The following is a 16,857-nucleotide window of genomic DNA, read 5'->3' as shown; positions in this document are numbered from 1 at the left end:
GCAAAGAGAAACACAAATCAATCTAGTGTACTGACGGTTCAACAGAAAAACCTTACAGAGATTAATTTAGAACTTTATACTTTATTCTCCTTCCATAATAATCTTTGACACTAGAAATAACACATCATGTTACTGGGGTCTCATACTTACAGTACCGTAGAAGATATTTTTGCAAAAGGAAAGAAAATCATCCCAAGACATGAGAAAAGTTCTAGGAAAGGCAAACTCACGAGAAAATAACATGAATCTGGTCTAATTTTGAGAAGATAAATGGTTGCTGGTCATAGAATGGTTGCTTCAAAGAACACTTAACAGAAATACACGGAACACATCACACTATGAAATCTATGTGATTGTTAGGTTGCTGGTGTAGCGTTATCAACCCAAGGCATTGAAAAATAGCATCTTTGGTCCCTAATCAGGATAAGAAAATACACATCAACAGGGGACAGTTTGCATCTTGCAGTCAAGTAAATGAAAAAGAAAATCAACAAAGAAACCGACTACAACTCCATTCATCTTATTGAACACATTAGAATTCAATAACTGGAAAGAAAACAAATTGGCCCAAAAACTGCTTTGCTGGTGGCTGGTTCTAAAACGTTCAGTCAAGCAGCTTGCTACACACCTTGGAACATCGTTTTAAGCTAACGCTGGCTGTGCTTTCCCAAGTCTGTGCTGACAAAAGTTTGTGCACTGCTTTTTATCCCAGCACTTGCATGAAAAATTCATAACTATATTTAAACATATAGATGTATTAGAAATGTATTGCAACAAGCAATATATCATGGCCAGATTAATTCTAAACAATAGATCTATAAATATTGTAGTATTGCCAATGAGCTTAAATTATTGTGCAATAACATAAAGAAAAGTGAGATGAACACAAAAGTTCATGATGTTTATATTGATGTGGGTACAGCAGTTTATAGAGATAGGAAAGTAGCATAGATAACCCCTCCCCAAGAAAATAAACAGTCAGTTACACCTCTATAACATGCAAGAATGATTTGACATGATGCATCAATATGACAGGATGTTAGGAAAAATAAATTGGACAGTTCACTAATTTCTGTAGTGTCCATCTGTGGGTTCTTTATTTGTATTCATAATAACCTCCTAGAACATTAGAGAGATAAATGCACTGTACAAGTATTGTGTGAAGTCAAGAACATGTAAGCAGCTTTGGACAAGGCACAAAGTTTGGCTACACTTCTACTATCGTCTCTAAGGAATGGCATCCTTACCCTCTAAAATCCTAAGGAAGGGTTAAGTGATAATCTGAACAATGGAACTAACAAGTTAAACTTGCGAGATTTGCATACAAAGATAAGTTTTAATTTCTACTTTCTTGAACGAACAGAGCGTTAGTCATGGTTACTCTACACATGAAACATTTCTAAGGCAACAAGGCTCTTCTATTAGTAAATAATATTAGAAAATACCAGTGGCGAAATGTAACTCAACAAAAAAAAAGTCTTTCTCATGAAATATTGCAGGAAACTTATCCATATTTGCCTGTAATGTTACTGCCTTCAGCATAGTCACATATTTTGTGACATGAAATAACAGTGAGGTAAAGTAATTTTTCAGCTGGAACTTGCATCACCTAAAGTACTAGATAAAACGTATGGTGCTTTCGTCTAAAGTTCTGAATCCTTTTTTTCCAACTCTTTTCTTAATGCTGACGGAGAAATCCTTAATCTCACTCATTTTGGCTACCTTCCTTTGTCCACCACTTTCTGTCTCTATGTTCTATCGTCTGGTTTCTCCTTCTGTTCTTCGGCTAGTTTCTGGATGAGTTCCTGCAGTTCCCATCGTTTCCTCTTCATCCTCTGCCGGGAGAACCAGTGTTCCAGGCCATTCAGGGGGAAGGAGTAGTCCTGGATGGGATTCTAAGGTGGTGAAAATAAAGATATTAAACTTTGAGCCATATACACTTTAATAAAAGACATTTGCCATGCATAAGCAGCAAGCACAGGAGAACTTTCATTTTACAGGTCTGTCAAAACATTCCAAATACTGCAACAGGTTATCCCTAAAATGTTCATACTGTACATTGGTGTTGGTGGTGTTTTTGTCTTTCCTTCAGATGCCTTGTGACAGCTACTTTTCCAGTAGAGGATATAATACAGTCACACAATAGATACAAACATGTACATAACATACAATGGTCTCAAACAAATGAAAGTTCACAAGTCCTGCGAAATTTACTTCCTTTTTTTGCATGAATGTGCTTCAGCTTTTGGAATTTCGTGTGTGGTCTGTGCTCTAGTTTAGTGGCATTACATTTTACAGTCATCCTCATTTTACAGTAACATTACAATAAAGCTTTAAAGAAAGAAGATAGCAATCTTACCCTAAAGAATGTCTCCACATACTGCAGGAGGAAGACCCCACAGTCACTGTAGTTTGTCTGCTGTGGTACCTTTGGGTTAGCCCCCTTCATGTTGATGTTGTCAAACACTCTTTTGGGCTGGTCTTTTTTTCTCAGTTCCCATTCCACTGTCAAGTACCTGTATTTAAAACCAAACATACATAAAAAAAGTCACATGTCCACTGACCAAGTATAAAATTCACGCAGTAAAAATACTTGGAAGGTTGCACAATCATATTTTTGCAATGGGCCAGTTCATAATCATTGTTCATAGAGACTAGGTAGAGACTACTCGTAGGTATTGTACTATTGTTTAATTGTTAAAGCCACATACATACTTGCTAGTACAGACAGAGTACAGGAGATCATTGACTTACTCTCTGATGTTTTTCATGACATGTTGTCTCCTGGGTCCTCTTAGGGAGTCAAAGAGGAGGATGCAGGGTCTGGGGAAGAAAATGGGTTTTATGAAATATCACAGCTTTGGATTTTTTTTCTAATCACAAAAATCTATTGTGAATGTTTCTTTAACTTATTTGAAATTCTTCTTCAAAATATTTTTGATTAAGGAAGGACAATGATGAAAACACAGCAAAGGCAGGATATTCTGGATATCCCTGTAACAACACAACATGCACCTTTTTCTGATGGACATGGTTGGCTGTGATTGGTCCGACATGGTAGATGCTGATTGGTCAGAGGCAGAGTCATCCAGCATGGACTGGTCATGTGACCCCTGCTGGGATGTGTCTATTGCACCAGCTGATGTCTACATGATTGGAAAAATTGGCATTAAAAAAAAGGGGCACACTTTTCTACAAATAACCAAGTCCAAGACACTTTTCTACAAATAATCAAACCCACCAACAACAGATTTCAGGGAGTTTGTATCAGAGTTGAAGTCAATTCCAAAAATCATTAAAAAACGAGTCTTTCACCTCATCATGTCAACATAACACTTACTTCAGGAAAAGTTCTCCCAACTGTGTCCTCTGTTTCCATTGGCTCTGCCTGCATTGCTTCTGATTTTCCCTCAGTCATAGATTGATCTGTTTCCATCTTATCTCTCTCTCCTTCATTCAATCCTTCCCTTTGCTCCTCTAAGTCCAGATCAACATCCATCTTCTCCATATCTCCCTTTCTGTCCTGGTCTGCATCTGGGAACTTTAACTTCTTCCTGGGGGATGTTGTAGACTGGATGAAACTTTGTCTCACTTCATCAAGAGAGTGTCTAGAATCCTGCTTTGGACATTCCTCAGTTTTCTTCCTTGGCGAGTTCCTTTTGCTGGGAGAAGACTGTTGTGAAGACTGAGGTGTGGAATCTAAGGAGCTGCTAGCGGTGTCAGCACATTTCCGTGGGGAGCGTCTTGGGGAGAGTGAGACTTTCTCCATAGTTTCAGGGCATTTTCTTGGAGATTGCCGAGATGCAAGTCTGTCCTCCTCTACTAGCTGGCTGCCGATTGCTGCTTCTATCTGTTCTCGTGTCAAAGGTTCTGTCTGTATGGCTGTGGAATGAAAATAGATTGAGGGCTCAGATGCCTACATTTTATCACACATTATAACACATGCTATCATTTAAAAATGGTTACAGCATGCAACAAAATCATATATAAAGCAGATACAATATTGATGTTATTCTTTGGGCAATGTCATTGAGAGGTAAAATGATATCTGTCTCCATGAAGATGCATGCATAAAGTTCTTAATCCACATTATAGAACTAAAAATATGTGAACTCTGCAGGTAATGTCCTTCACACATCACTGTGTTTAAGTAAGACCTCACTAACCTTTAGTAGATTCCTGTGAGCTGGTGCTATCACTGTCTGCCTGACCTTCAGTTGACCTCACTAATGACTGAGCGGAGGAGGGCAGTACTGTGTCATGACCTTTCACCTGTGAACTTTGCTCACTTGTGTACTCTGCTCTGTCCTGACTCTGCGAACTCTGCTGTGTACTAGATCCACCATCCTCTGTTGATTGTTTTGTTGTTTGTTGTTTGTCTGGATTTGAGACAGGGGTTGAAGGTCGGGAAGGAGGGCCTAGGTCAGGGGTCGGAGGTCGGGTCAGCCGTGACACAATTGCTGGATGTGGATCCTCCTTGTCTAACCCAGGGAAACAGATCACTGCGAGGTACCAGTGGGCACTAGTGCAGAGACAAAAGGAACAACTGGTGTTTAGAAAATCAGCTCTTAGCTGGAAAAAATCAGTTTAATGTTTAAATGGTGGAGTAAAATAAAGTCTGAGAGATGCATGTTGTGTAAAAAATGAAATATTTACATTCAGACTTACTTTTCATTGATGGGCACGATGACAAAGTCCTTAGAGAACAGATCAACATGTCTCGTCCAAGTCTTCACACGACTGTGTCTTTTGTAAATGGGTCTGAGGAATGGAACATGGAAATATCATTACGAAAAACTTACAGACATACAAACTAGAAGGAAGATGTGCGTTGGTACCATGAAAAATTTGTAAGCCTTGAAATACTTGCGGTGGTTTGAATTATGCGGTTTTCGCATTGCCGATATTGTTTCAAACAGGAGCATAAATCCCAGAGAAAATGAATGAATTACGGCAAATTTCGTTGTCTCCAACTTACAAAGTGTGTGTGTTTTCCTCTGATCTGGTGCGTACATGGTCCCTCTGCATGAGTCGTTTGTAGAAGAAGGAACTGAAGATGTGAGTACGCTTTTTATCCTCTTCACTCAAGACAGCATTCACCAGATACCTACACAAGGGGACAACCATTGGTGAGCAGTGTTACCTAGTTTTCTGTTTGAAACTGCTATTATTTGAATAACATGATGTTATTGATTGTACACATATTAAAGTAGTTGAATATGTTCTGAGTATGCTGTGTAACAGTGTGTACAATTACAAACAACGCACATATAGTTACTGTTTATATAGTAGTTCTCCCGCCTTCTATAACACACACATGTGCATTAGGTCCCAAGGGCCAAGAGCCCGGATGTAGTTTTCCACTCTGGGAAGAAAGTCTTTGTTCTGAACACATGTGGTTCTACAGACGTGGCTGTGTGTGCATCTTTCCTTGGTTAAGAGGGATTAACAGTTACCCTGTAGTGTAGATCTCAATGCATTAGGCTTACAGAAAAAGATACAATGAAATGTCAAGTCTTAAGGTAAGCCTCTCACTTGAGATAGAAGTCTATGATGACATCATTGAGGAACTCTCCATCCCTCAGACACCACATGTCCTCTGATGTCACGGTGATCCCGCCCGTGGCAGGGGGAGGGGGGTACACAATCAGCCTAAACGTGGGGGAGGAATTCAAGATAATCAAGATTAGTACTGAAAAAGATGCGCAGGGTGCGAAATACTTTTTTGAGCCAGGTTGCCCATGTTGCAACCTAGGGCAAAGGCTAGGTTGCACATCCAAATTTCAGGTTGCTCCAGCAACATTCACCAATTTCTTCAAATCAAGCTCGTATGTAGCGTATAATACTACTAATATTTCAAAATATACATGTAGATTAGATAGTATTGTGTTCCCATTGACCTAACAACATCTTGTTTAGCCGAGGGCAGTGTATTTCCACGTCAGATTCCACGATCTCTGAAGGGTTTGGATGGTTTAAAACGAAAAAGTGTTGATTTCTTTATTTCAATTGAAGATTTACCGAATTTTATGAGAGTGACACTGTGTTTTTGTGAGCTTCCAGCCTGAGGGCTCCGATTGAGATCTTTGGCTCAAAATATAAGGTTGCACACTGCGCTACCTGGGTTTGGAATTAACTTGCACCATCTTGTTGCACTGTGCAACGTGCAACCAGGTATTTCGCACCCTGGATGCGCATCGTCATATCAGAGGGGGACGTAAAGCTGGCGGCCCCGTGTATGAGGGAGCTTTAGGGCGTCAAAACCTCTATCAGTAAAAGAACCCAACACACTTATAAAAAAAAAGGAGGGGTGACGCAATGTGCTTGGTCAAAATCAAGCGAGCCGTGGCAAAGCTTCACTGCACTACTAGCTAACAAAAAATCGTCATGCTTCATCCTCAGTCTGAGGTTCGAACGCTTTACCTTTACCTTAAGTTTACATACTGGCTGTAAAGAGGAGCTAGAAACGAAAGACTTCAATATTGGGAATGAAAGTTTCAAACATTTTGTATATATGATTAGTTTGAAAAATGTTCATATCAACTCACTTGGTGACAGGCCCAACAAAGCCATCCCTGTCATCCTCCTCCTGATCATGACACTGCGGGGAGCTTGATCTACTACTTGTGTCTGGTAGGGTCATCCTGTGTTCATTAGTGGTTCTCCCCTGGCTGGATCTGGCTACGACAGCCTGCCCCCTGGGTGCAGGGGATGACCTGTGGGGTATCGGGGACGGTCCCCGGGGTACCCCAGAAGTGACCTGGTAGGTGGTGGATGGATCCTGTTTGGCCAACACTGACTGTGTAGTGATGAAAGTGGTTTTCTCAGACTGTTTAATAAAGAGGTTGGAGGAAAGAGTAGAGAAAGAACACTTCAACCACAGCACACAGACATGGCAGATACGGTAACATGGCAACACCACTGCAAATTCTTTATTCTAAAAAAAACAAGAGCTTTCACTGGAATGGCTGGAAAACATACTGTACAAGAATACATCAATTTAGCTTGGACATCTCACTCCTAAAGAGCCAACAGAATAGAAAGTTATTTGGGGAGTTTATAGTTGACCTGAAGTGTTTAGCATAACCTGATATGGCTAGTAACCCAGAACAGGTGTTCATGAGTGAACATGCACACTTAAGTTTGTAGTTCAGTCATCCAGAGAATAGATGCATTCCAAGTATCTGAGCACATGTTCTGACAACAGAGCGTCAAACCAGGGAGTCTGCATGTAGATTGAAAACACCACAGATGCCAGTAAATGCTTTTCTCTCCTACCTTTTGCAACGGTACTTTGACCTCCAGCGCCATGAGAATGCTGTTGGCTTTCTCCTTGTCCACCACCTCCACAAACCCCCTGTCAGGCTGTGAGGAGAAGGTTTCCAGGTGCTGTCTGAGGGCATCAGCTACTGTTGGGGGGACAGGTGTATGCAGCAGCAGGAGGATGTACTTCTCACTCGCATCTACGGAGAAGCATGCCATTTTCTAATCAACATCATACATTTGTACTGACATTCATTCATTTTCTGAGGATACACAATTCAGGGGTGTCAAAGAATTCATACGAATTTTACGGAATACATACGAATTTTACGGAATACATACGATCCATTACTAGAAACATACGATACTTACGGAATACATACGATCCATTACGCAGAAACATACGATCCTTACGGGACTCCGCTTAACTGCACCACGCATTTGCCAGCGTTTTTGGTGCAATTATCCGGCTGGTGCAATTATGCGAAATGTCCAGCTGGACCGTACCACCATGGGCGGGGCGGTGTATTGTTAGTCAGAAACACTAGCACAAAGAAAATGGACGAAATTATGCAGTTATTAACTTTATTTACGTATTCAAGGACATGTACTGTACAAAAATCTTGTAAAGTTTACCATGATACTGTACAGATTAAACTTAACATTTCTTTTGCTTCCTCACAGATGTTTAAATCAGTAGCTAGGTACTGTACACGTGTAGAAAGAGAAAATATGCTTGATTCGCACAGCAAAGAAAACAACTCCGACTGTAACGTTATGTCCAGAATAATGACTTTGGTCTCACAATTTGTTAGTTTAAATGGCGGTAGGTATGGCTAAGACAAACTTGACGCCGTATCTACAACTTGAGTCAACAAATTACATCGAAAGTTTCACACTTGTGTTGATGAATGCGCAAACAAAGGATAAAAATGCGCCGATAGCGTAAAAGCACAAGGACGATCTAATCTAACAAACACAACTCCGCCTGTACTGTATTTCTAAAAATGATGACTTTGGTGACATAGGTCTGACAATTCTAAGTTAAGATAGCGGTATGTTTGGCAGAGATTACCTTCTTAATTACAACTTGTGTCCAGGAATTACACTGAAAAACTCCGTCGTCAAAATTCCAAATAAGGAACAAAATGTACAGTGTATCTAGTGGGCAGATATGGTTAGATGACTCAGATCAAGGACAGATCATTCTCCTTATACAATATCAGAGCCCAACCCGCGTATACCTCGTTCCGGTGAATGAGGAAGTTTCTAGGACGCGGATTCAGCCAGATGATCACGTTAGCACCGCACCGCCAAAAGCGACTGTTATGTCCGCCTACACGTCTGTAGCCCTTGCCGAGCCTCTATTGTTTCCGACTAGATGTACGTAAAGACGCCGGTCTTTTATTATCGACAGCAGTATGTAGCGCTGCCGCAAACCTCAAACTACCGACAACACCCCATGCCATCCTTAACGTGAAATCAAATCCACGCGAACTTGAATGCATTCACAGTAATAAGATAATAGTACAGGTAGAGACCAATCTTTATTGAGTGCAGCATGCTGTCTGCCAAAGCGCAATGCCGCCTTTGGTAGGCGTGCGTCTCTTGATGGTGCCGACACGCCCTGGACCGCCCGGGATCTCCCATACGATTCCTATCAACGTGACTGTCAATGGAGACCGTCTTCTTTTGTTACTCAAAAACAGTTTTAAACATATTGGCGGTATTGCGCCTTTACACCGGCAGGTATCGGCTCATTTGTACCACGTTTGCCGATTTTTAGCGCACCTTTTTAGTTAACTTTTTGAGGATTTTTGAAAAAAATTGGTGCAGTTATCCGAAATTGGTGACAATGCGCGGTGCAGTTATGCGGAGTCACTAACAATGCAGTGAATAGGAACCGGTTTGGGATTTTGGGATTTGGTGCAACTAAGCGGAAGGTGCGTTTATCCGAGGTGCAATTAAGTGGCTTCTACCATACGATCCATTACACGGAATATATACGATCCTTACTAATTTGGAGAAATGTGCCTGGATCAGGTGACACCGCCGGAAATTAAATATGGCGGACTCGGGATAACCAGTTCTTCGTACGATATCTTGGCTTTTAAGAGCTTAATAATGGCGTATTCCGTAAAATTTGTATGAATTCTTTGACACCCCTGAAATTTGGCTTCATGCATCATCTTCTTATGACATGAAATTTGTTGAGAGAGTACAAAAAGGACAATTTCAGTTCATTTTGCAAAATAACATTTTACCATAATTTTTTTTTGTAAGAGAATCATGTTTATTCTCAGATTTTGAAAAGCAAGACCCTAAAGATCACATTCAGAGGCATCCCTAAGTACTTAATCTAAGATAAAAAGTAAATAAGTAGTAATCTTACCTGAACTACCTGGGTCAAACCAGTCCGAGCCTTCCTTCTTATTGAAGCGTAACCGACTGCGTAGCGCTAACCCGACCTTGGGTGTGACAGACAGCTGGATGAAGGGTGTGTTGATTCCGAAGTGTGCCACACTCTGCACTATGTCCTGGGGCTGGAGCTCTACAATGTGACCTACAAGAAACCAAGATGGCAACAATCATAGATCATGGATCAACAAACTAGATTTAACAAGTTACATAATTCTTTCTGGGTTTCTGGTAAACTTGAGACGAAAGAGAAAGCAGGTAGAAGCTAAAAGCAGCTTTTACACCCCAAAGAGGTGACAAATATACAAAAAAATGTAAATGCACAAAAGAAAAAAGTAGTAAGTTTAAAATCATTATCTAAGTAACAAGTTAGCTTTCTACCAGAACAGGCAGGCAGGTATGTACAAATGTATTAGTAGAACCCACACAAAGAAACATGGGCGCAAGGAGTACTAAGGGCAGGGACACCGACTAAGTTGGTTCCTGACTAAAGTAAACAGCTGGCCCTTGAACTATGGAGCAGGTTACACAGAGGTTACATACTAGGCTTTAAAATTTTTATACTGACTTGTATGCCGGTTAAAATGATTAGGAGAGTTTCTATTTTGGGAGCTACCAAGTAAGATCAGATAGGGGTGGTCAGGCTTGCCACACCAACAATCATACTTCATCTGACTGACAACTGAAGGAATGCACGAGACAATCATATCACCACAATATGGGGAGAAGCTTAAGAATTTTATAGAACAATATTCATTCACTTTACATGTTAGCTTAGTTAGCAAGAATCCGACATCATTCCTACCTTCTAAATTCAGCCTGATGCCTTTCTCCATATGAAAGATGATGACTTCACAGGGCTGAATCAGGCGGGACCCAATCCGCATGGCACGGATCTCAAACATGACGCTGTTTCTTCCGTCGGTGATGAAAGATACTTTTGGGGTTCCGGGTGTCGCTGGTGTCCCTGGATCTTCCTTGTGTTGTGTAGAGTCCACTTCAGTCTTGGAGTCCTGTCAACACAGTTTGACTGATGTAAAGCTAGGCTATATACAAACCTGTTAGCAGTTCCGTACATGTTAGCTGTTCCATACAAACCTGTTAGCTGTTCTGTGTATTTTGAAGATAAAGGTAAAAAATTGCCATAACAGATCCTCCATTGCCACATCTTTATCAGCTTCATAACTTTTGATTGTGATTGTGAAATCCCTTCAAAGCGAAACATCTGATTGTCCAAATTGTCTAATATAGCATAATCATTGATAACGACAGAACAAAGACTCCAGCTTAGATTAGGGTCACATTTTCTTAACTAGGGACTAGCCAGGCAGTTTGTAGGAACAAAAAGTATGATATAAACAACAAGAAAACACACAAAACGAAGAAGTTGTGTGCATTTCTTGATATACGCTTTGATTTTCAATTTCCGCAAACAGCCCTGTCGGGCCCCGGTTTGAAAATGTGAACCTAGCATTACCTGTGCAGTCCCATGTCTGGTGTCAGGTTCAGGTACAGGTGTGTTGGCACGAGAGCTGGACCGTGAGGCAGGGCTGGACTCTGGTTGGACGGCAGGTTTGGGAGGTTCGTCCTCGTCATCACTGATCAGAACAACTTCTGGAACTGCTGGAAGTAGGAAACAAGGTTTGGAACTCCCACAATGAAGTTAGAAGATACATGATCTTCACAGAAAAACTTGATACTTTGAACCCTGGAATAAAATAAAATAGCACCGCCCACCAACAATTCTCCCCATTTCCCTTCCTGCTTCATCTATCAAAAAGGTAAAGCGGCCTACCTAAGACGAAGGACAAAGCATTTTTTAATAGTTGATACATGTAGTGCAAAGCAGCTTTGCTACGGCTCGCATTTTAGACTTTTTTAGCCAAGGACACCAGGTCAACCATACTATTCGCAATAAGTGCAAACCAAAAGCTTCTTTAATAGTACATCAGTGAAGGTTTAACATCTAGGTATGTTAAGATACGCCAAAAAACAGTTACTCAAGCAACTGGATATGATTTTGTCAATTACGAAAGGCAGTGCATGTGATTCCAAAATCATATTCAGATGCTTGAGTAACTGTTTTTGGTGTAAGCTTCTTAGTGATACTCAAAAAAAGAAAAAAAAGCCTAGTAACATCACACCACACCTTTTTGTGACACTCGTGGTCTCCCCACAGGCCGGCCTGCATTCCTCGTGTTCCGTCTTGTTGTTGGTTGATAAAGTCGCTGCTGTTTATCCGCTGCGATCCTGGAGTGGGCAACAGTAGTGGTGCTTGTTCCAGGGGAGTAGATGTCAGAAAACCTGGCCATCTTGTCCTTGTAGAAGTTTGAGGCCGGTAGTCCCTTCCTGGAGAGGGGGGCGCGGGCCTGGGGCTGGAGGGGGTCGTGGTTGGTGCTCACCTTCTGGAGGGTGTCCTTCTTGCAGCTGTTACAGCGGTCACGATGGTAGGTGGAGTTTCCGCAGTGTGTACACAAGAACGAGACGTTACCTTCATCCTCAGCCTGAAACGTATATTGAATAGAACAGGGAAAAGTCAGTAACTTGTCTTATGAAGTGATTGGCATCTATAAGATACACAGGATCCTAGAGGAAAACTATGTGTACATAAAAGATGCTTGATCAAAGATAAGAGTCTCCAGGAAAGACATCATGGTAAGATAAGATTGGAACTCTTACGTCATCTCCTCCTCCTGAAGAGTCAGCCTCCTTCTTTTCTGTTCCCAGCTCTGATGTTCTGGGATCTGAATAGAAAGAAAAATCAATAACGAAAACATCTCGAATAGTAATGAGTATCATTTGTTAATAATCTTCTGCTGCTGTTTTGTTTGATTTATCAATTAACAAGTCGCAAGGAACAGTGGGAAAGAGATGACATTCGCTTACAAATGTACATTATAGATATGTTTAGCTTATCAATTATAGCACTTGAATACTGGGAACTTGACACTGGAAAATCTGCAGAGTGCTCATGAAAGGAGAGCCTACCAATATGTTACCCATAGATTAATGTTTTAACAGAAGTCATACCAGCCTTACCTTGCTGAGTATCCTGACTGGCCTCACCATTTACCTGTGTGGTGCTGCTTACGGTAGCACTACTGAAGAACAAACAAATAAACAAGGGTCAGTAAGCAAAAAAGCAAATTGAGAACACACCAACAGATTTTATCAAACTAGAATTACACGGTACAAAACTACAATTGTGTCTTGATGACAATCTCCAGGACTTGACAATTCTTTGACATATTTTCAAATGCATGACCTACATGTACCTTAGCACAGGTTTCCTGTCTACTTCTGCATGTTTCCAGGCTCCCAGGCGGGATGGAGGACTGAGTATGTTTCTCATGTCTTGTGCTGCTGCCCTGTCCTTGTTCTTAGTCTGAAGGTGACGTGTGAACTCATCCTGAAACCCCTGTCCTCCTCTCTGTGGTGAGTTTGTTGAACTTCCCGATGATGACTGGTCAGCATCACAACGATCACCCAAGTTGACACGAGCAGCGCTACAATCAGAGTAGACACCGCTGAATTTAAGTGAACAGAAAGCAGCTGCAACAATGTCTAAAACTATCAACTTTACCTTCAGTCTTAACTTTCTTCCTGCTGCTTTACCCTGTAACCAACACAGAATTGGTAGCCAAACGGTTTCTTCTTAGCTAAGGGTTAAGTTTAAAAAAAGAGCTACTTGATAGAGTTTAGGTCTGTCAGCATCTAGATTTAAATCATCTAAGTGGCTCATAAGTCATACTTACGACAACATGTTCATGCCCGTAGCATTCCCTTTCAGAGCTGTTGGTGGCCTTCCCCTTCCTCGTTGCACTTGACCCCCTCTACCAGCCCCTTGGCCCTTGGTCACCATGCCTCTCCCCCCTCCCTGCAGTCCCCCTGTGCTGATTGTATTGACAACCTCCCCTCCTCTCAGCTGACCTGTGGAGCAAGAACACACAGACTTTCACTAATGACTCAAATCTCTGTGAACGTTCTCTGATATTTCCCTGAAAGGACAATGGTCTGCTACATACATGTAACTGTTGTAACACCGTCTTCTCAATAAAGGACGAGACTGTGCTGCGATGTCGACTTGTAAGCGACAAAAGATTTGACAGATTTCAAAAAAAATTCCATACATAAAGAATGAACTGTTTTCCTTTATGTGTGTTTATTGTTTAGTTGTCTTTCAAATCATACCTTTACATCATATTCCAATCATGAAATCAAGGGCTATACAAATCCAATTTAGGTTGCTATACGGTAGCAGCGTGCGCCATCTAGTGGAGGGGGTGGGTGGGCTAAGGAAGAGAAGCATACAAAAACATAACACAAAATACTAGCAGTACATTTTAGGGTACTACAATGTACAAGTCATGGACTACAACCTTCTCCTGGATGCTTAACCAATAGGGCTTCTTCAATGTGCTTAACATTAAGCAATCATTTTAAGCATACGCCATGGCAGAATGCATGTGCAGGAATTTCCAAGAATCACATATAGCCAATTGGGTGCCAAACTGTCAATCTGAACTGGAGTTCTTATCATTCTCCTTGAAGAGTAACTGTTGACAAAAAGAGTTGTGTCTCACCTTTCTCATGTTGCAGTTGTATTTGCACACTGGGACTGACATTTGTGACCGAGCCTGAACTGTTCCCTGCATCACTAACAGTTGAAGTAGCACTGCTGCCTGAAACATCAGGGCTGCAATCCTCGGTACTCCTACCAGTACTACTACTGTTCCTGTTCACTCCATGCTTTAAAATGTTTGGCAAAGTAGTAGACAATGTGTGTACAGTGTTAGACTTAGAAACCGTATGGTTGTCCACCACTATCCTTGGTTTCATAGCAACAGTTTGGAATGTGGGAACATGAACAGATATTTTCTGGCTTTTCAGATGAGGTGTATGGTTCACTCTATTGAAGCTGTTAGAGTTTGGAGTCACATGTACACGATGTGCTTGTTGATCCTCTCGGTAGGAATTAAAATTGTTCTTGCCTGCCACTAGTTTTAAGTTGATTCTGTTTTGAGTTCTGGGAGAGTACTGGGTGTTGCAGGGAGGATACTGAGCCTTAGACAGAGGGGAAGAATAATGTTGAGCCTTGTCTGGCAATACTGCAGAGTCTTCAACAACTTCAGAATCTTTCATTTTCCTTGGAATTTTGTAATCCTTTGCGAAACTTCCCTTGAAATCCTGAAAGGTAGGAAATAAAGTAGAACATTCACATAATAAATCTCAAGAAGCAAAAAAAAACGGTAATTGTAAGTACATGAAGTACATGACATAGTAGCAATCTCTCTTTTGTTATCTTACATGTATACATGTTTGCTCAATAAACACACATTCTACATATGAAAGACAATAACTAGAGTTTTCAAAGCAGACCTGAAGTTGGATATAGATTTGAGTAGACTAGATATAAAATGTACAGACCATAACTATAGGTATTAAACTGAAGACATAATTCTAGACTCGGTCCTGCCTTACCAATGGACGTTTGATGACTTTGTGCCCTGAGACCTCAGAAGGTGTCTCTTCAACTAAAACAACATCATCCTCTTCTGTGTCTTTAGTTCTGTACAATGAAAAACAAGATTTTAAAATCTTCTACAAACATCAATTCAATTATAATATCATATGCAATGTATCATTATTTAAAAGATCTATATTAAATTTCAAGGTGTGAAGAAAATTTGTTCTCAATTTTGTTTTCATTAAAAATTTTCTGAAATTAGTGAAAGTGATCTATTTACATGACATCTTTTTTTCAGTACTTTTACATAAATTTGCATTTAAAAAATTTCTTTACCCTTTAAACATTCTAAGATCTACGCAAGTCTCGACCTAGTCTCGTGTTCTCGCGAGACTAGGTCACTCTGTGATCAAGACGTACAGTGGACATAAAAAATTTGGAGGTATACATGTGTTTTGTTACCTTTAGAAATGTCACTGATTGAAGAATAATCTAGTATTAAAACTAAAACATTCTATTTCTAGTCGTGAAATATCTATCATGCTGTCTTCCACCTTGAGTCTTATAACATTATCAAGGAACTTACTTATGTCCAGGAGAATCAGAATCAGAATCAGAAGCAATGTTGCTTCTGAAGCCAAAAAGGTCGCTATACCCCTGGTCCTCTTTCTCTGAACTTGTGTCAAGAGCTATGGAAGGAACAAGATATGCAGATTTTTAAACATTGAATTTTCATGTATTTTACATGCTGTATGTAACTGTTGATTTTATGGTGCGGTGTTCAATAACAAAAGAAGGTCCTTACATTCTGATTGGCACAAAAGTCCATGTTAATTTAATACAAATAACACAATCATTCTTGAATATAATTGGAAAACATTGTATTTTGGGTGTCACAGGCAATTAAATGCAATTGTTTGAAAGTATGTAGTATGGCTTACTCAGGGGCACTAAGGTATATGTTTATTTATGACCCATTGTTATCATACACAAGGGTGAGTGGCTGAATGCAAAATTATGTATTTTCCATCACATGAAAGAGCTTGACACAATTAAGCAGAATGTGAAAAGAATATCTAAAGAAGTATGCATAGCATTCTATCTCTTAATCTTATCAGTTGCCAGTGATTTGTCCTTCAGGATATTTAGATACAAAGTCTGTCACTTCCTGTTGCATGTATGCAAAACTTATGCAAAGCAGATACTAGATGATTCTTCTAGCTTTTACCATGCCCAAATATTCGATGCACAACTGTTGCAATTTCCTTCAAGATTTGTATACGATCAACAGTTTTCATAGCAGACCTGAAGTTGGATATAGATTTTCTGTGAAAAAGCTTTCCCTCACAAAATGTGTCAGGCGGATTTGCAAGATGTCGTACCGTGTTGCGCAGCATGCATGCGCAAGGCAAGGCGAATCACAACACGCACGAAAACAACGTCTTTCTTCAAGTATTAGAGCGAATTTCAAAGAAATGACTAACTAAATACCTTCAAGGAGACTGGAAGTTCGCTTCTGAGCCATATTGAATCGTTGTTTGCGATGGTTTCCTCGTTCAGTCAGACCGAACTATGCAATTGTCAGGACACACGAACCATTTGCCGCCATTTTAACTCTGGGTCAAGCCATTCTGCATAGTAGGGTGGACGTAAGCTAAATTATGACTAAAAATAATCCTAACTGAAGGTATATGATTAAATAATAGGTA

The 16,857-nt window shown here is 40.5% G+C and overlaps 1 protein-coding gene across 3 annotated transcripts; it reads right to left on the bottom strand.

Annotated features, from left to right (window-relative positions):
* Positions 1-1,078: 1,078 nt before the first annotated feature.
* On the bottom strand, positions 1,079-16,787 carry LOC136432639 (sentrin-specific protease 6-like). Of its 3 annotated transcripts, none has more exons than XM_066424068.1 (23): positions 16,640-16,787; positions 15,735-15,837; positions 15,163-15,250; positions 14,265-14,868; positions 13,437-13,611; positions 12,957-13,187; positions 12,721-12,782; positions 12,361-12,425; positions 11,831-12,185; positions 11,159-11,304; positions 10,487-10,694; positions 9,656-9,826; positions 7,279-7,463; positions 6,549-6,829; positions 5,536-5,652; positions 4,979-5,107; positions 4,669-4,761; positions 4,167-4,522; positions 3,341-3,882; positions 3,016-3,146; positions 2,755-2,823; positions 2,360-2,516; positions 1,079-1,895 (listed from the first exon to the last, which is right to left on the bottom strand). In XM_066424068.1, exons 1-23 carry the CDS (start codon positions 16,671-16,673, stop codon positions 1,749-1,751), a joined length of 4,449 nt encoding a protein of 1,482 aa, XP_066280165.1. In that variant the 5' UTR covers positions 16,674-16,787; the 3' UTR covers positions 1,079-1,748. The 3 variants fall into 3 exon arrangements, with proteins under 3 accessions (XP_066280165.1, XP_066280182.1, XP_066280172.1); XM_066424085.1 differs by having other exon boundaries at positions 6,549-6,799; XM_066424075.1 differs by having other exon boundaries at positions 11,159-11,301.
* Positions 16,788-16,857: the final 70 nt, after the last annotated feature.

Source organism: Branchiostoma lanceolatum, chromosome 1, assembly GCF_035083965.1.
Source record: "Branchiostoma lanceolatum isolate klBraLanc5 chromosome 1, klBraLanc5.hap2, whole genome shotgun sequence".
Classification (NCBI taxonomy): Eukaryota; Metazoa; Chordata; class Leptocardii; order Amphioxiformes; family Branchiostomatidae; genus Branchiostoma; species Branchiostoma lanceolatum.
The sequence above is the reverse complement of the archived record's forward strand: the minus strand, read 5'-3'. Positions and strand labels throughout refer to the sequence as shown.